This window comes from Mycteria americana, chromosome 6 (genome assembly GCF_035582795.1).
Source record: "Mycteria americana isolate JAX WOST 10 ecotype Jacksonville Zoo and Gardens chromosome 6, USCA_MyAme_1.0, whole genome shotgun sequence".
Lineage (NCBI taxonomy): Eukaryota > Metazoa > Chordata > Aves > Ciconiiformes > Ciconiidae > Mycteria > Mycteria americana.
The window spans coordinates 18,402,419-18,422,561 of record NC_134370.1 but is presented as its reverse complement, the minus strand read 5'-3'; the positions used below and the strand labels follow the sequence as shown (position 1 = coordinate 18,422,561).

The 20,143-nt window shown below is 38.5% G+C and overlaps 1 protein-coding gene across 1 annotated transcript in view; it reads right to left on the bottom strand.

Moving 5' to 3' along the window:
* Positions 1 to 3,113: 3,113 nt before the first annotated feature.
* Positions 3,114 to 20,143, bottom strand: part of BLNK (B cell linker) — a 102,938-nt gene continuing 85,908 nt past the window's right edge. Inside the window, exons 13-25 of the mRNA XM_075504816.1 lie at positions 19,790 to 19,818; positions 19,385 to 19,480; positions 18,564 to 18,606; positions 16,100 to 16,127; positions 15,722 to 15,794; positions 15,081 to 15,111; positions 13,990 to 14,032; positions 13,126 to 13,204; positions 12,641 to 12,672; positions 9,559 to 9,638; positions 5,854 to 5,937; positions 4,679 to 4,834; positions 3,114 to 3,317 (exon numbers count right to left, since the gene is read on the bottom strand). Of these exons, the coding sequence (XP_075360931.1) occupies positions 3,198 to 3,317; positions 4,679 to 4,834; positions 5,854 to 5,937; positions 9,559 to 9,638; positions 12,641 to 12,672; positions 13,126 to 13,204; positions 13,990 to 14,032; positions 15,081 to 15,111; positions 15,722 to 15,794; positions 16,100 to 16,127; positions 18,564 to 18,606; positions 19,385 to 19,480; positions 19,790 to 19,818 (894 nt within the window). The 3' untranslated portion in view covers positions 3,114 to 3,197. The remainder of the gene's footprint in view (positions 3,318 to 4,678; positions 4,835 to 5,853; positions 5,938 to 9,558; positions 9,639 to 12,640; positions 12,673 to 13,125; positions 13,205 to 13,989; positions 14,033 to 15,080; positions 15,112 to 15,721; positions 15,795 to 16,099; positions 16,128 to 18,563; positions 18,607 to 19,384; positions 19,481 to 19,789; positions 19,819 to 20,143) is intronic.

The window sequence follows — 20,143 nt, the reverse complement described above, 5'->3', positions numbered from 1 at the left end:
AGATTGAAGGAGGAATGTAGTTTTGTAAGTTGCATGTCTGAACACTTGGAGTTGTGAGAATGCAAGTTCTTACTCCTTTCATGGAACATTGTCAGGAATGATTTGCAGTACTCATTGTACTCTCCTTTCTGTATCAGGTGGGCAGACAACACTTCTGCTCCTTTGTACATTAGTAAATATGGTACTTTGCCCTGAGTTCTCAGACAAAAAATTGACTTAATTTTAAAGCCAATTTTTTAGCTTTAGTTTTAGGTCTTCCTTTATTTTCTTCCTAGCTATACAGTTAATGACAATTAATACGGAAGAGAAATTAGCTAACAATATCAAAGAAATACGGGAGGAGAGGTGTGTTGCTATGTCTGTCAGAGGTCAGACTTGACATACCTGCGACCTGGTGGAAACACCTGGCAGCATTAAGTAGTGGCAGCTGCTGGCACTGCAACAGTTGTAAGATAAAAGTTTCAGGTATAGGATTGCACCAAGTTACCATTTCCTAGATTCTGTATTGGCTGCTGAATCAATAGAGTCAGGATTTTTAACATAGCATGCTCCATCCTGAGTGCTAATTTATTTTATATCCTTGCAAAATGCAAGCTTGTATTTTCCCTTGGTCAAACCTTTCTCTTCTCCAGCTAAAATTGTATTTCAAAATGTGTCTATACCACAGTCTGCCCAAGCTATAAAAGATCTAGCTTGGGTATGGAAAGCAGAGTAACTAGTCTGCTTCCTGTATAAAACCGAGTATAGTAAAATAGGTGATCACATACTGGTGTGTTTGGTTTTTTTCCCTTATGGAGCCTTATTTTGTGCCTGGGGCGTTCTCATCTCAGGATGAATGGATTATTTTGTGGAAGGTGGTGTTGCCTATCAAATCCCTGCTTCATTTTGTTGTCAAAACTGTAAGGAAGGTACCCCTGTAATGACGTAGAACATGGCTAAAAATAAAAGAAGGGTTTAGGGATGAAAGTAGTTCAATGTTTATCTAGAGCATATTTGGTATTTGTAGATCAGCCACAAAGTTACATGTAATACTGAGCACTTAGAGCTGAGGGGCAGGAGCAGCAGTGCTTTGAGTATGGAAAGGGCTCGGTATTGCTAATTACTTTAAAAACCTGATACTTAGTCTCTCACATGGAAGCCTACACCTATGCTTGAGTTTCCCTTTTTCATGCCTTTTTCTTCCCCAGTTCTAGAATGATGGTGATACTACACATTCAACTCAGAAAGAAACGTTTGAAGAACCTACACGCTTTTGTGAGGAGCAACATATAAAGGTTAACAAGAAACAGACAGTTGTGTTAAGAACAAGGTTTAAATACTGTGTAGTATATGAGTGAATAAGGCAGGGACTCTACATGAATGCAAAGAAAGCTAAATACCGAATGGCTGCTTTTTCACAGAGTATTTTCCATTGGGAGTATTGCTTGAAATAGTAACCTTCTAGAGTGATGTTTCATGTAACTAAATATCAGAGTACACATATAGGAGTAAATTAAGCTTGCAGAGACTAATAACTTTTGTTAATTTTGAGGCCTTGACTTGGCAGTCTTAATGTTCTAAACATTACACTAGTACTAAGCATAGTATTAATACTAATTAATACCAACTGAACAATATACTAATAAACATAGCATTTCTGTAGTACTGTGAACAGTCTGTCATAGGCAGGTTTGTGTAAAGTCTGTATACATTGTTTCTTACTTGCCCCTGTCTCATTTGCTTCACATATGGGGTAAGTATTACCTGTGTTGCAGAGGCAAGAAACAGACACAGCAAGGTAGGTGGAGAACATAATCATATTAGTAAGCAGTTCTTTCTAGAAGACAGGTGCATTACTTGTAGAAGTAATTGATCCAAACCACAAGAATGTAGTTGCAGAATATAGCTACAACATAGCTCTAAGTGACTTGCTGAGACTTTGCAAGTCTTGGCTCAATGTAAATGCCTTGCAGATAATCCTAGAGAACACTGCCTAATCTGGAACAAAAAGAACAAAGCAGGTGTGCGTAGAGTGTCAGTTTTGGAAAAGTACCTTTAAGATGGATGAGTTTTCAGGTCCAGGGGAATCAAACACCTCTAGAACTAATTAACAACTGTTCTTAAAAGCTTTTCATGGGTGCAATTTATACATTCATCAATTTAATTTTCGCCACTTTAACCTTTGTGGAAATTACATTGTTCGCAATAATGCAGTAAGTAAACCACTGTGATAGAACAGGCTTGAAAAAAGAAAGGGTGGGGTTTTTTTGCGTGTGTCTGTAAACAGTAATTCTGCAAGAATTGAGTGAGTAGTTGGTTTAGCAATGAAGCAACATGCTTGGGTCACCAACAGATTTGAGAGTTATTAAGCCAAATACATATGCTAAAGCTGTAAAAAGCAATAGTTTTCATAACAACAGAACTTGCGAAGGAGCACATACAAAGATATACATTAAAACATCAACAATAGTGATTGATGCTTTCTTGCTGGAAGGAATGCTAAGAAATGTGATCCAGCAATACTTCCATACACTATTGACTTTACAGTATTTTTCATTTTATTTGCACATTTGAAAACACAAACAAAAATATTAATGAAACAGTAAAGCTGAAGAAAAGGACAACACATGTCCATTAATCTAAAACGTTCAGACAGCTTTATTGCCACTAATCACATGAAGTACAGTCCTATTTTCAGCTTGTACACAGCAGTACATTAGGTCGAGTTGCTCTAACTTCTGGGGCTGTGCACAATTTCACAAAGAAATTGCTGAAAGCAGTGATCTGTGGTAAACACAACAAATGGCAAGAGTGGGTATTCACTGTGAGAATGAATATTCTCTGTGGGAGAATACACTGTGGGTGTTCTCATTTTTAAAGTGAAAATGTCCTACAGGAAATCTATCTTTAAATAGCAATCAAAGGACCAGGCTGTGGTATGCAGTTGTTCTTCACGTGACTTTGAATACCCATGTTGTCACAGATGGAAATCGCAGACGAAAGTATATCTGCTTTGGCTTCTTGTGTTAAATACAAGTGCTTTTCTGATAAAAGTGACATGGGGTTGAACTTTATGTACTGCATCTCTTACTACTCAGAGGTGCTCTTAAAGAGTATTTTCCATCGTTTGGATTTTCTTCTTTTAATACCCAATCCACATGTTTTGAGATGTTGAAAGAAGTGATTAAAAAAGTCTTCATTTTAGCAGTTTGGTTTGATTAAGAAACTCTTACAATGTGTTTCAGTTTCGTTGAGTCTTTTGTGTTGTTTTGGCTGTCAATTAGAACCAGGGAGGTGTGCTGATGATTCTCCACTATTTCAGCAACACTGTTAAAGCGCTGGATAGAGAAAACAAAAATTAATTAGTGCTGACTTTCTTTATTGCTCTAATATTGACAGTAATCACTGCATCATCTCTTTCTCTTTGCTTCTCCCACCATTGAAGAGGGCGAAGCTATGACTGTTACCAAGTGAGATGCTCTGCTTCTTAGCAAGAGCACTGATCCTGCTCTTAGTCCTGATTCTAGTAATAAACAGATTAAATTTGGGTAGTAGAAGATACTATGGCCACTAGCTGTCTCATCTCATGCTCCTTTCCATTTGTGATTGCCACCTGCACAAACTGAACCACAGAGGTTGTTACATGGCATTAATACCGCTTTCAGTTTACCTTAATATATACCAGGCTGCAGACTGTGGCAGTTTGGAAGCTGCTTCATCTATGGTTCAGCCACCTCAGTTAGAGGGAAAGCGATCTCCAGCAGTAACATGGTACAGACAGCCATCAATGAGAACTGTTTTAGTTATGCGATTTTAATGTTTGTAACTGTAAATTAATATCCAGAATCTGCTAGGTCTGTTGCTTTTCCTTTTGGTCTTTGGTCAAATACAGATTTTGGACTATCTTTCTCTTTTTCTCCTGGGGTCATTTTTGACCCTTTGTTGAAGGCCAGATGAGCTCTAGGCTATTACTTATTCTGTAACCTCAAAACCATTGCCTGGGAGGCAGATAATTAGGCTAAGGCAAGCCTACTTTCACATCCCTGTAAAGCCTACTCTGTGCAGGGATAACAAACGGTTTTTATTGGTATTTGGGTTCCAAGTTTCTGTTTTGCTGTCAGAATAATTATTTGTGGTATAATAGCCAACCAGTGATTTTTGCACCATAGAACTGGAGTTTAACATTTTCTTTATGTGAAAATAGGATTAAAAGTATTGTCATTCTCATTTTTGATAGAGGGTTTTTTGTTGTTTTGTTTTGGTGGGGGTTTTTTTGTTGGTGGTTTGTTTTTTTTGGTTTTTTTTTTTTTTTTTTTTTTTTTTTTTTGAGTGTGGCTGTTCTTCCTCTATGATTTTCCAAGAAACTTAACTAGTCTTAGGTAGAACGTGAATAGAGGACTATAAACAGCTGGAGAATTTATCTAGCAGCTGCAGCTCTGATCCTGATAACTTTTCAAAACAGTTCTATGAGTATGTTTTAAACTTGATCTGTGGTTTTAATTACAGTGTGCAGGAGCTGATGTTACACTGGTTTCTCTAGCTTGATAGATCAGTCATTATATAGGGTATACTTTTATCTTGATACATGAAGAATCCTTTTGGTCATAGTGCAATGTATCTTAATCCTTGCTTATTAAAGGTATATTACTGAAAACTGTTAGAAAACACTCCCCCCCAACCCCCCTCCCCATCATCTCACCTCTTCACCAGTTTTTTCTCTGCCCAGTGCATATTGTCTTGTTGATTCAATAAATCGTATAGGAATGTTGTATACTCTTCTGTTGTAAAACACAACCAGTGTGTATGGTTGCCGTGAATCCTGTCCGGAACTCTTTCTTATTAGAAAAGATCCATCCTAAAGAGAGAATAGTAGTAAGTGTATTCAGCTTATTTTTTTCAACAGCTTAGTTTGGTTTTAGCTTAATATTTTCATCTATATTAGCATTAAACCCTTTTCTCCCATTAGAAAAACTGTACAGCAGGAGATGGGAAGTACAATGTATTCCTGCTGTCTAACAGTAGCTTACAAAGGTGTCATTTAAGAGTCACCTTTGCTGCTGCCTGTTCTCTCTCAACCAGAGAAAGAAGAAATAAACATGCAGTGGCAGCAGTCTGTTGGGGTCCACAGATTATTAGGAAATGAAGTTACTATCAGTGGCAGTAGGTAGGCAAGAAAGCAGTGAGAGGTGGAGATACTGTTTCTCCAGAGCTGTAAAAAGCACTCTGATAAAGACGAGCACCTACAGCTACTGACACTGTAGCCCAGCGCTTGCTAGCTGGCAGTAGCCTACACTGGTGATAACCCCAGTGCTCTGCCCCTTTATCCTGCTTTGCGGAGTTCGGCAAGAGTGGAAATGCACCTGATGCTGAGGATGCAACTCTACATGTTACTATTCCCTTCTGTGACACTAGCTTTAGTACGCGGAATAGTTGAGAGAACTCAAATCCTCCAAATACCTAAATGCATAGTGTTGCTATTTCAAAATACCTAGCAGCATCAGCCTTTCCAAACAGTAGCTGTTTTTACATGAACCATTGGACAGTGGTGGAGATGATGTAAAAAGTCACGGGGCTTTGCCTTCCATTTTAATGGGTGCACATGAGCTATCAGATCTTCCTCAGCTCTCTAATCTGTAATAGCTTTCTCTGCAGTGCACCAGTCTGAGTTACACTAATGCAACTTCATCTTGGGATGGAAACCATAGTTAAAATAGTTTCACCACAATAATTTCATGTTTGACAGTATTTGCATGGCACAGTATTCTGACCTGCTCAGAATACAACTGATGTTCTTAGAATATTTCTGGTTGTCTTGATTTTTTTTTTTAATTTGAAGTTTTTTCATAAAATAGACATTCTTTAAAAGTGACCTACCTTGTTTGATCGGTACAATGCATCTTCTGCTGTTTTCCTATCGCAGGTAGCAGCATACCATGCTTTACTATGAACACCAGCATCCTAGAAAGAGAGAAACAGTGTTTCACCTGTAAAATAATAATGATAATAATAAAGAATATGGCCTATAGAGGAGTTAGTACTAAATAATGACAGCTGTGAAGAACTCAAATGCAGAACACTTTAGAAAACACAGAATTTAGAAAATTCTTTGCCAGGAGCTCACTGTTTTTGTTGGATGGAGGTAGGACAAAGAAAAACTAGTGTGTCAAAACAGCGGTAAGAAATGTGTGATAGATATATGATATATGACAGAAGAGAGAAAGGTACCTTGAGGAAAGTAGTCAGGTTCAACTGGAGGACAGTTTGGTATTTTTAAAGCAGGAAGCTATTCTAGAATTTAAAGAGGGTATACAGGAAATGTTGAGGAATAAATTGACCATTAAAATTTAAATGCTGCTCAGCTGTGGGCTAGCCAATGAAATGTCCAGATTTGGTAGGCAGCTAAGCTTTGGGAATGAAGTTTCCCATATACTTAATGCTATTTGTGAACATGATCATGATTGCCTCCATCTGGATAGCATGGAGACTGGATAAGTGCATCTTTTGCTCTTTTTGTTGTTATTAAATAAGGACAAATGGATGGAGTCGTACAAAACAGGAATAATTAATGTCTTTCTTCTACTAATACAGCAGTTCAGCCCCTGGTGCTTTCACCTGAGACATGAGATAGGGATTCAGTTCCGGTTCTCTGTTGGACTGAGTCTGAATGTATCCTTACATTTGAAACAGTGCTCTATCTAAAAGGCATAAAACCGTGTTTACTGTGGAGAAGGATTACATCCGTGACAGAATACAAGAGCAGATACATTATATTTTATAATGTATCTCTTTGGTGCCTCATTTTTGTATGTTATCCCCTGTGAGCACCTCACCAAGATCATCCTTCTCCCCATTCTGTTAAATTCTTGGCAGTGTTCTGTACAGTAAGTGAACTTAACCTGTTCTTCCAGTGGAAAACATGGGACAAAGGACTTCATGGATGGGGGCATAGGTGCAGACCCAAAGATACAAGAAAGATTGGCACCCTAAAGATAGGTGGAGTCTGTTTTAGAAGATAAAAGCTCTCATAGCAAAGGAAGTTCAAAGATAAAAAGATGTGAGGAGGTGGTGGCAGTTGGGAGTGAGTGGTACGAGATTGTAATTTTAGTAAGAGAAGAAGTGGTAGGAAACTGAGTAGTAAGATGATGCAGGATTGAGTGTACATTTGGGAACAGGAGTGGGGTTTAGGGGAAAGGTATGGGGGATTTTAGAGAAGTATGAAAAGAAATGATACTCAAGGGAAGGACAGGATGTGGGATTAGAAGCAACATGAGACCTATGCATTATCAGACTTCAATAGCCAGACGATTAACTAGCAGGTTGTAAAACCAGCAATCATAAAAAGTGAGCTCTTGCCGAGGAGGTTTATGCAAAAGCTAACTCAAGTGAGTGGAGAGGCTATATAAATAGTGCTGAGAGTATCTCCTAATGAATACTTCTGGGTATTAACCTTCCTGGTCATTTGAACAGTCTTGTTCTAACTTTATAGTAACAAGCTTAATGATAAAATTCATTTTCACACAAGCTTTGTCACCTCTGTACAAACCAGATTAAAGATGAAGTTGCACGTTACGGCTGAGCTGGTCTGGCTGGCTTATTGCTGCCAAAAAGGGAATGTCTTGGCTTCTCACTTGTGCTCATTTTGTGGCTCATCTGATCCCACAGTGAGATAATTCACTTTAGTAATCTCGCAGAAAAAAATTTACCTTTTTTGTTTTGTCTTGTTTTGTGTTTGACTGCCAGGTTGGTTTTCTGTCAGTTTAACGAGGTGGCTCAGCCCACTGCAGGATCAGAGGAACACCAGAGAAGCCTGTGGCTGGGAGGGGAGTTGACAGTGAGGAGAGAGCAGAGCCTCCATTTTGGGGGCATTGCACTAAATTCTTAGATTGGCTCAAGCCATAACATATAACTTTACCTCCAAAGTTCCTCCATGTATTTCTCCAGTCACACTATTCATTGGAAAAAGAGAGGATGACAGGAACTGCAAGTACACAAGGTACTCGGCCACTTAGAGAATAAGTCCAGTAAACCAATCTTTGTTCAACAGAACAAGGAGTCAACTGCCCCCAGACCTTTCTTCCAGCACTATCTGTGGCCTATAATATGGAAGCAGAGAGCTGCTGCCAAAGTTTGGATGGGAACCAAACAAATAATGAACCTAGGGGCATGAATCATGTCTGCGAGCCCCTGTACTGTGCAGGATGCTACAGCAAATGATACCACTGTACATAATTGGTGGGAAAAACAACACTAACAGTTAGTATATTGTCTTAAAAAAAACCAAAACAAAAAACCAAAACAAAACCAAAATGGACGTTTTATTAAGCTCTGGTTTTGCCCGTGGCTGTTACATAAAAGCTGCAAGTATAATTGCTACAAGATGTTTATTTACTGTCTGCTGGACTGTTTATTTGAAAGCAATTTTTATAATAAATATACAGTATGACATACTGTTAAAATGCTTCCAGAACTTCAAATCCTTTGTGTTCTTCACTGTTGTATTATCTTTGTCATGTCAGGCTTTAGAACATTTAATGTTATTGGCTCTGCATAATAGAGCCTTTGTTTTGCACTCAACAGAACTATTTTTACCTTGTTTGTGACTACTAGGCTAATAAGAATGGCTTCCTGCATTTTGTAGTCTCCCTTCATCCAAAATAGGAGTAAGGGGAATAGCACTGAAATGAAAATAACTTTGCATTTGCTTAGATTATTCAAAGCTTAATGTTGCAACAAAACACAGAAAAAAGAATTCGTCATAAAACTGACACCATTAATTGTAATGAGAAGAGGTCTTTTTAAAGGAACAGACAGGAGTAGGACTTGGGAGAGACTAAAAATGTAGGGGGAGGCATCACAGTGTCCTCCGAGAGGGGCAGCAGTGACTTTCTTCTCAGTTCTTAAAACTTTGCTGACACCCCAAACCGCAATAAATAGGACAATGGTCATAAAAGTGATTCTACCCTCTGCATCCTGCTGTGTTGGGTCAGTTAGCAGAGCATCCCCATTTCCTCCTACAAATTTCTAGAATTTTAGCACCTCACATCAGTGCAGGCTAATGCTAATAGCTGCGGATAGCTTCATTGTATCTTGCTTGGTGCACGTTTTTTTTTTCAGGACACAGTATGTACAGCTGTAAGTCAGAAAAAAGTAGGCAATTAAAAACTCTTTATAGCTATCTATATCAAAGACTGGACTTAAGTACATCACCACAGATTTCCTTGTTTCAAATGATGTGGAAGTATTATGAACTGGGGAGTCAGGAAGACCTGAAACTAAGAAGCTTTTTCAGGTTTTGTTTAAAGTGACTGGTAGAGTGCCAAGGTTTGGTATAATCCTATTAACATACTTTTCTACAGATTGTTAAAGCTCTCCTACACTATATGTTCTAAGCATTTTTTTGGTATAAAAGCGAACATTCAGGTTACTTGTGCTATGGAAAATCTTCACTGCAAAAGAGGAAATGGATGCCCTCCACAAAAGGAGTATGATTTTTATTTAGAAAGCGGGTAGGGGCAGGAATACTACTTTAAAGTAAAGGATAAGAAGATTTCTGTAATGTGAATTTAGCTAATGTTATACCTGGTCTGCAGTACTTGACATAGACGAAATGCTGCTGTGAGGGGAAGTACCCAGAGAACGGTTTGCAGCTTCTGGCACTTCTAGAAAAGAGAAAGAACAACATGTATAAGTTTTCAAAGTATATTTGTTATGCTGTGAGAAACTGATTTTTTACAAGGACTTTGGAAGATCTGGAAACGCATGACCTTTGATATCACTCCAGAAAGCAAGCTACTGTAAATGGGTGGGCCCTATATAAGTGCATGGGACACTTGCCTGCTCAAAAGAGGAGCCTTGCTTATAAAGAGAGAAACACTTTGCTTAACAACAGTTTGGTTAATAGCCAGAGCTAGACTTAACATGCAAGAACAAAACCCCACCACCCCCAAAGTGAATCAATGTAGCCATAGATAAAGAAAATGCAGGAACACAATGCAAAAAGCACTCTGTGCCCTGTGAGTAGTAGTCATTTAGGTGAGGGAGTCAGGAAAACAAATGTAGCTCAGAGATCATTTTTCACTAATTTAGTCCAACTGAAATGTTTGTGTATGTGTGCAAGAAGTCTAGGCAGCTAAATAGAGAAGCAGAACTAGTAGGAAAGATTATGAAGCTTAATTATAATTGTAATAACAAAGCATAGTAGAAAATACCTATTAGGGCTGAAATACAGATGTTGAAGAGTTTAAGAAATTAGAAGGGAAATGGTTGAGTAGTGTTGCATAGTAATGATATGATAGAAATACAGGAAATAAGTATAGATAATTGTTTTCTGGTAAAACAATCTTGGTCAAAGATAGTAATAGGTGTCTGCTATAGATACTTGTGATCAGAGTTGGGTACAGATCAATATCATTATACTACAGAAGATGATTGTAGAAAGTTGAGTGTTACTTATTTTGTTATTATGGGAGGTTTTATTTCTTGTTTGTTTTACTTATTGGGGAAAAGAAATGCTACTAGGTTTGTTAGCACTCACCTATTCCTGGACATGATACTCTGCAGACTGCTTTATCAAATCTTCACTAATATAATTCTGATTTAGATTTTGGTTTCAGAAAGCGATAAGAATGTTATAGAGGAGGTCATACAGTGACTCACAAAAACTCAATTGGACTGGAGAGCTCAAAGACACCTGTGTGAAGTCGGTTTAGAAGTTCTTTTGTAGTAAAGACGCAGCTGTCTGGAAGCTGCATTCCACGTACAGGGGAGACATTGTAAGGAGCAGTTCCAGCTCTTAATGAATGAATAATCACCTTAAGAAGGCTATTCAATGTTAAGAATTTTGGGTTTTCTGTCAAATTTTGACTGACCAGCTGCAAAAGCTACAGCTGAAAAGTATGCTGTATGAATAAAGTAAGAATTGCCAGAATTCAGCCTGAATTAGACTTTACAAACAGAAATTAAAATAAGTAATAAGAGATTCCTTAGCTGTGTAAAAAGGAAAGAGAAATGGGGCTGTCTGCAGTAAGAATTTTATTGATTTTAAAGATAATCTAGGTACTAAACCAATAGTAGTTCTGGTACAGAAATGGAAATTTCCACAACCAAATTGGAAGCAAAACTCAAATAGCTTAGTACAATTGAACTGGTGGGCCCAGATAATCTTTATCCCAGAAATGTTAAACTGGCACATGAAATTACAAGGCTGGTAACAATTATTTTAAATAAATGTCAAGTCAGGGTGGTACCATATGATTAAAGAATACCAAACATAATTGCTGTAGTTAAAGTGGAAAAAGTGACCTGAGCAACTACAGGCCTTTTAGTCTGAATCCACAGAGAATTTGAAGGAAAGAACATTAAGATTTGGAGGTAAAAGGTACAACTAGCAAGAGAAAAATCTGAAATTTACCCAAGTAGATAAAATGTTATAGCTCTTTCATAAAATAAGAGAGTTCTACAAAAAGGGAATATGGTCCTGTACTTACTCTGGACTTCAGTAGAGCATTTGATACTGTGCCGTATGGGAAATTAGAACTTTTTATGAAGAAGATGAAAGTTAGCACTAGACTTGTATGGTGACAAGGAAGAGATGGCAGGTTATGCTGAAGGGACATCAGTGATTGGGACCAACTGTATCTGTAATTAAGTTGTTATTGGACCTGGCACAGAATAAGAGCGTGTTACAGAAAGTTTACTAATCAGAGCATCATTTAGCACCAGATGACCTCGAAGAATAGTTACACTTTAGGGATTAGTAAGAATTTATGCTACAAGTTGAAGCACATCAGTTGTGCGACAGGAGCAGACAAACTTGAGAGCATCAGTCTATCACATGAATATAAACCATTATACTTCCATACCACAGGAGATATAATTGCAACATACATCAAGCAAACACTTCCAGGAAATAGAGAGAAGTACCAATAACAGCATATAAAGTTTAAGCTACACCACATGCAGATTTCTATGTTCAATTCTCATCCATTTACAGTGTGAAAGATACATTCCGACTGAAATATGTGCAGAAAAGGGCTTGTAGGAAGGTCAGACAAGTGTCTGCTAACAAGAGACTAGAAAAATGTTGGATCTAATTTACAATTCTGTGCAAAGAGAGTTCATATACATATTACCTACTTTGTTTTTAACTGTGAACTGAAACAAAGTTCCTCTTTGAAAGTATTACTTACAAAAGAGCTTTAGTGTTTGCCATTATAAAAATACCTTCTTTTTTTTTCCCCCCTGTAGAGAAAGAATAAATTGCTGGATGCAATAATAATGTGTCTGGCTTCTAGGCAACAGAAGCCTGGAACAGCCCAGAAGTGTCATATTTAGGGTTCTTCTGTGGCAAGGAAGATTGATGGAATCTTTATTATGATAGGAACTGACCCAAACTGCCTTTGGTAGAAATTTCCAGTAGTCACAAATGGGAATGAAGCACCCAGTTTCCATCGATTTATACAATAACTCTGACACACTCCCTTAATTTTACTAGCTGAGCTAAACCCCTGGATACTTGATCTCCTCTTTGTATGCATTACAGAGACAAATGTTAATTCCAAACTAATGAATATGTATGGCATCTTGAAATAATCTTAATTCAAAGATTGATTTGAAATTACAAGTTAATCACATTTTAATTCAAAATCCGAATTATACTTACTTGGCAGAATGGAGGACTTTTGGAGCAAAGGCCTGAAATAAACATCAAGAGATTACAGAAAGGTCTGAGGAGATCTACCCAGTTCTGAATATACTAAAATCGTGTATTTGAAGCATGCAGTGGTTGAATGTGTTCCATCTCAGCCATTTGTCCATTGAGAAATAAGGGCCAGATACAGGTATTTTAAAAAAATCATATCCCACTAGCACTGACAATTAGGAATTTAAACATCTGGTTTAAATCACCACCACCTAATTAGAGATTATATCCTCCCATGCTTTTTGGTGGTGGTTATAGTATTTGGACACAGTTGCCATATTTTATTTTTTGCTACTGTGAGGCCTCAAGAAACATGGCTTTCAAAAAGCAACAGAAGGCTACAGAGAAAACAGTGCTCCCCTTTGAACTTCTCACAGCTGTGTTCAGACCAAGCAGTAGGAGCTGGTGCATTGAAATATTCAAGAGATGATGAAAAGAGATTTTACTTTTGGGCACCACTTGGAAGGGGTGGAAGCGGAAGCTCTTGGCTGGAACCTCGTCGTCGTTCTGCTGCTGTAGGTTTTTCTGTCATTTGGGAAAAGAAATGGTAGAGTCAAGATTTCTTCAGAAATATATTGTCCGAGATAAGAGAGTCCCAGTAGTTGAAGGAGGGTTTCTTTTATTATTATAACTTTTGGGGTTTTTCCTTACATGGCAGCTTGCCATCCTGCTGCTTTATGAACTAGTGGCATACCACCAAATTTCTAGGCAAATAGCTGCGCTGTGAATGCCTGCAGGAGCTCAGTGGGAGACTTGCCTTCCGAGAGGCGAGCTGTGGGACACGGGGGAGGACGCTGGGGCAGGCTGCCTACAAGAGCTCAGCCGGAGGAGGTGCGGCTGGCTGGCTGCATCTTACCCTTGTGTTAGACAGCAGCTCCTGCTGAGTTTTTGCCTGGAGGAGCTGCCGCCTTGCACGGAGGCGAGACGCGTTTTCTGCCTGTGCGAGGGACTGGCTCTTGCCAGGAGTCAGCTCCGTGTGAGGTGGTTCTTGCTGAGTTCAGAATGATGCGCTCACGCTTCGCCTCCCTTCCCCCTTCTCCACTTTGAGGGCTCTATGGCGCATTGCTGGTCCATTATGTCGTACGTTACCCTGCCAGTAACCTCAATAGTTTTACTGTGACTGCTTTTAGAGAACAATGATATTCAGTGCAACTAAGGCTGGCCAGATCCAGTTCTAAACTGCTAAAACCAACCCCCCTCAAAAACCTAGAATAAATTGAATGTGGTGTTGTTTGTTTCATGTTTTTAATAAAAAGAAAATTAAATTCTGATAAATGTTAACTTTTTCCACAGTAGTGGAGATAATTTACCTTCATTTGCAGTTAAGGTCTCTCTGGAGGGTAAACATGGCTTCTGCAATAAAACAGAAGGAAACCAAATACTAAATGGCATGTCACTTGTACAGCAAATGTTTATCTTTTTATACTTTTTGTGAACTAGTTTACATTTAGAATTGACAGCATCCCGGAGGGATTAGGAGGTAGGGACGTGGCCATTCTGTGAAGAGCCTCTAGTTGTATGACCTTGAAGCTTGGGATTTTGCAAAGTAGATTTGGAAAGAATCCCAGTTTGTGTGTATAAATAGATGGACAAAAGTAAAATCTAGAGATGCATGTTTTTTTTTTTTTTTTTAACTCCCATCAGTAAGTTTGTGGTGTAAAAATTGGTTCATTTTTATCTCAAGTCCAAAAATGAAGAGTCCATCCCAAATACTTGCGAATCAAAATTTGAGTATTTTCATCTTTGTCAAGCTATGCTCACAAATGTCTGAACACATTTCTTGTTACTGGACGTTAAACTGTCAGTTTAGCTCACAGTAAAAACTCGCCCAATCTTCCAGTTTCAATTTTTTTTTCATTTTGAAACAATGATAATAAACTGTCAGTTTCACAACATTTTTCAAATTAATTTCTTTGAAAATTTCAACCAGTTCTCTCACTTTCTCCCACAAGAGGTTTTGGGATATTTTTCTAATGATGAAATACTTACTGAAAAACCTCTGACAAATTCTGGTAAAATCCTGCATCTTTCTTGACCTATCACTCTTACAATAAATTCACATTCCCCATATGCAGTCCTGTATATTTCAGGGAATACTTCTGAATGGCCTGCGTTCCCATTTATTTCTCATTTTATTCAGTTCTTGCACTGTGTTTATTGTTACATCCCAGAGTATTGAATCCAAACATCCCTTTAATCAAAATATTTTTCTACTTGAGCTTTCTCACTGCTGCTTAGTTCATATAACTGCACCCAAATGTTTCCTTTCTTTATAACTCTTTCCCCTATTCTTTTTATACATTTATGTTGTAGCCAAACTAATGATAAAATTAAGTTTTACAATAAATTAAAAATAATCTGTAAAATTATAATTTGATTATGCAATTACAAGTCAACTTACTGGTGAATTTACTGCATTAGAAGTTTTCTTTCTGCAGATTGGAGGAAAAAGGAAAAAAAGAGTATGGTTATTTAGCAGATACATGAATTCATTTAGCAACTAAGCATCAGGTTCACTGATTGCAAGAGATTTCTGGCCAAGATGGGATGCATCTCCTTAGTGGATAGCTGTAGCAGTTGGGGGGCGGGGGGGAGGAGAAGAATAAAAAAAAGAATAAGGGTATCAGATGTAATGTGGGCACTCAGGAAAGGTACTTCCTTCCTGATACGCAAGGAAGCTGCACTCTGTCCAGTGCTTAAGATGACAACTTGGGTGGGGCAGAAGAGTTTTAACACAACTTTCTGCATTTATAGGCATGCCAACGCTATTGCTGCAGTATGTGACTAAATTAAGCATGCCAGCCAGCACCTGCCATCAGTGGCAGGCAGTGAAGGGCAGTGGCACTGGCATGCAAGCAGTATTCCTCCAGAAATAATGAAAGAATGGCTTGCCTTTACCTAGTCAGCATATCTTTCATGAACAGCAATAAAAATTACTCCTGAATTCTGATTGCCATAGGCAAGGATAGGAGTTAGCTCCTAATACACCTAGTAATTAACCCCATCCCTATCAAAGAAGTAGTTTTATTATTTTTTACTCACAGGCCCCTTGGTAATGGAGACGGAGCTGCTCCAGTAGGAAATCTGGATTCTTGTGTGTTACTGAAGCTATGATCTAGAGATGCAAACGACATATTTAGTATGCAATATTAGCTGTATCTGAACAGAGGGTTTTCCTCACTGCCATTTCAGTGTTAATGTAATAAAAGTAAAAAATATCTGTTGGTTTAATTTTTGTCTTGACATGTTTTCACTCTGATTATACTAGAAAACAGTTCAGTTCCATTTCTTGCTTATTGCTGACTGTTACAGATAAAATTTACACTGACACACTCCACTACATACTATATTAAGGTCACCAGTGACATATGGACAATAAATTCCGCTCACATTGCCATGTTTTCAGTACAGAATACTTACTTTCTTCATTATTGTTTGCTTCATGGTCCTGTAATGGAAAAATGTTAGATTTGATGAGAAGCAATTAAAAAAGGAATTATTAAATGGGAAGTGCATAAATAATCTGGTCTTGGTAATCTGTATTAATGTTTAAAGACATATTTGTACAAAATGCATTTAATATCCAGGATACTTCTCATCAGCTTTTATTACAGCATTTGAAAAATTTTAGCAAACATCAATCTAATTTTGAACATCGTAATAACCTTGGGATTGCTTGTAGTATTGAGAAAATTGGCCCTGAATTTTGCAGCAAGACCTTTTGGTTCATGTTTCATTTCCAAGCTGGAAAGCAGAAATTTTGCAGTAGTTTTGAATATATTAAGAACACATTTTCCACTAAACGGAGGATACTGAGTAGATTGTCTTTCCCAGCTTCTTTTGGAGATGCTTTATTTTGGCTCCCACTTCTTGTCTTTTGGGGAATCAGACTTCCATACGATAGGTACCTTCCTTTCAAAGAGGCACCAGTTATTAATTTGTCCATCTCCATCTACCAGGTTAATGACTTTTTGCTAATCTTGGTTACAAATGCATCCCTTCTCTGGTTGGAGAGGTGTAATCCATTATTCAACAGCTGAGGGAATGAGATGTGGAGAAATTTTTCTCCCAGTCAGCCCAGGCCTTTGAGAGGAGCAAGGGTTACAGTTCTGTTAACATGATGGGTGCTGGTGAGTGTTGAGAATGGATTGAATGGGAGCAGTTAACAGATGTTTCAGTTATTGTTTTGCTTTGTCAGTGTGCATAGTCAGGGATGGAAAGGCACAGCACCGGACAAGTATCATGCTCATTACCATGTTTTTCTTTAAAACTGTAAGGGCTGGCCACTTAAACAAGCAAAGACCCCAAAATTTGGACTAGACTGGGCAATTCTTTCCTAGGCTGACTCTTGTGCCAAACTGGGTAACTGCAAGTACCCAAGAGCTGAATACACCCACTGTACAGATGAGTGTTTGGGAGCTCCATCCTTGGTGCTGTAACTAGCTTCGTGTGTGGCCCCAGCAAAACAATAGTCTCCTGATTCTCTGCAAAGCTACGATGATATCCATCTTAGAGGTAAGCTCTGAGAATGAATTAGTGGAGAGGTTTCAGCTGCAGTATGGCACTTGAGTATATTCTGAAGCAGGAGTATTCTTGTCAGTGCTGATCAGAGAGTGGAATTTCTGTCCAACATTCTCCGTTCAGAAGGATTTATTTTCTAATCTTATATTGGTAAGAAAAGCTGAGAAATCAAACCATTTCATAAAAGAGAAATCCTGGACTTGGCACAACTCGGGAATTGTTCAGCATCTTACAGGATACAGATCTAAATTGGAAGAACATTGTGATGAGGTAGAAGGGAAACCAAAATGCTGTTGGTGTTGTATGTAGAGGTGTGCAGTCGTGTGTGTCCGTCCCATCCCCCCTGTCCCCCTCCCCCCCCAGCAATACTTGGTATACCTAGAAATTTAAGGATTGAAAGTAAGACTATAAGATGTTCTTAAACCACCTGCATTATGTTACCGTAGCATCTAATGGTATGGTATGACCCCAAATTCCTAATTTTATGCATCTAATTTCTCTATGTAGTTATTGGTAGACTGATTATTTCTTTAAGGGCAATTCAGAGCACTGGGCTGGGACAGAGTTTGATGCACATAGCTTTTGGCACAGATGCTGATGCAGTTACTGTCACCTTGTTTCTTGGTAGTTTGCTCCTCATGTGCACCCTCTCTTGTGCTGGCACAACTGTTAGTAGAGCTATGGTGCAGAACAATTTATGGAACTAATCTGGCTGAAAAAGAACCTTTTATACATTTGCTTTTGTCCATTTGCTGCAGATAGACAAGTTTCCAAGTACTTTGCTTCAGAAAACCTTTGTTCCAGCACGGTGGAAGGGACAGACTGGGGACAAGAGTAGAGGAAGAAGAGGAATGACTTAAAACACAGCCTTAGGAACCCAAAGCTTGTAATTACTCCTTCATGGACTGCACTTTCTAGTGATACTGTTTACTCATCAGACTACCCTGTCTGACACTTTAGAAGGATTCCGTTTTCAGAAAGTATTAATCATTCATCGTCTGAAAGGAACGAGGCTCAAGGAAGGTGCTTCAGATTGGGCAAAATGGCCCATTGCTACTGCAAATAAAGTTCCTGGAGTTCAACTGTGTTTTTTTAGTACAAGAAATTATTTTTGTGGACTGAGACATATATCCCTTAAAACATTTGAAGTTTTTCTTGGATCAATACAGATTTCCAATGTACCTCTTTTGTCCAAAAGATTAAGTCACAATTACAATATTAGATCAATCTGACATTCAGAGTTATCTGTTTCTGTTACTTAATCCAGATAATAAAAAGCATCCATCCATCCCTATGTATATATATAAAACACAGAACAGCCAAGTTTAACACATTCTTTTATAGTGGCACATTAATTACTCACTGCTTTTGGATGAAGACGATTTCTGGGAAGAGGCAAAATATTTCTGGAAAATATACACAATAAGTTAAGATGAGTAGGATTTACTTATTTAAATTGCTTGGCTCAGATATGTGTTTCAAGATCTAGAGAGGAGGAGGTCTGCAGTAAATGGATTTAATTGCAGCTATGCACCGCTGCAGCGGTTGTGGTGATGGCCCTCAGTGTGGAACTATTCTAGAAGAGCTCCTGTCCTGGACCTCAGGTCCCCTGCAGCTGTGCACAGGACCTCACCAAACACCGTAACACACACAATGTTGTGGATGCCACCTGCTCTTCCCGGGGCATATGACCTATTTTGTAGAGCGATGTCCTAGAGATGAGACAGTGGTTACGAAGCAACTTCCTACACTTCTGGGGACACAGGAGTGAAATAGGCTGCATACTCAAGTTTCCTTTGCCTCTTTTCCTCCAGAGACTTGGAATATAAATCATGGATTTACTGTGTCCAGCTTCTTTACAAGCAATCCTGTGCCCCATCCCCTGCAAAAACATGTCATTTGCAAGGGTGCAGAGATGGGTAATAGGTCTTTAAACTGGCTTGCAGGTGTTTTACCCCTGCACTGGATCCCTAAAGGGATATTAAAGAAAAAAGTTTCCATTTGGCAAACTGGCTTGAATACAGAAGTTCACAGGGAAATGAGAACCTTCATTCTTACCTTGTCCCAACATCCCTAGCTATTTGTGTGTCCTGGCAATTGCTTATTGTCTGAAGGCTACACAATAGAGGAGAAAATTTTGTCTCCGCTAATATTTCCTATTGATATAAGCTGCTGTTGACTTACCTGGAAGTATCCAGCTTAGGTGACTCTCTAGTCATGTTGTGCATGTGGGAGTGCTCCGTATTCTGAGCAGGCATAGACGGAAGTGGCTTAGTGAACCTATCAATAAAACATGAATTAAGAAAGGAAAATTATATTTAACAACAGTGAACACAAAGGCAAACTCTTTCTCCTCCTCTACCCCCTCAAAATTCTAAAAAGTACCCTTAAGAGGTATTTCTTTTAATATGTGTTATTGAAATTAACATAGAAATGGATGACAATCTTTGTGTAGATAATCTAAACAGAGAGAATTACTATATGTATATCTTCTAGAGAGAGAATTACCAAACATATAATATCTAGAGGAGATAATATATTTTCTGACAAGTTTTAAGTAATGCACAAACATTCATAGCAATGGGTTACCTGGTTACTGGTGGTGGTGATGGTTTTTCCTGTAAGAGAAAATGCACTGAATTATTTGGTCACTTTTTGATTTCATAAAATACATTGGTATGGTCCTATTTATGTTATCACAGCAGTATCTTATTTTTGCGTGGTGGTATAGATTTCTAGTAGAACTCTGCCTGGTAATCTGCACTAGAATGGGAGAGAAAAGAAGTCACCACCAGTAAATCTGTGAAGCCCTGAGCACACTGCTTTGGCCATATGTCATGTCAGTACCAGCAAGTAGGAAGAAAATGCCTGTCAGAACTGTCACTGCTCCTTTGCTGCAGTTCTGCTTCTGGAAAGCATTCCCTTAGGCTGCTGCCTCCCAGA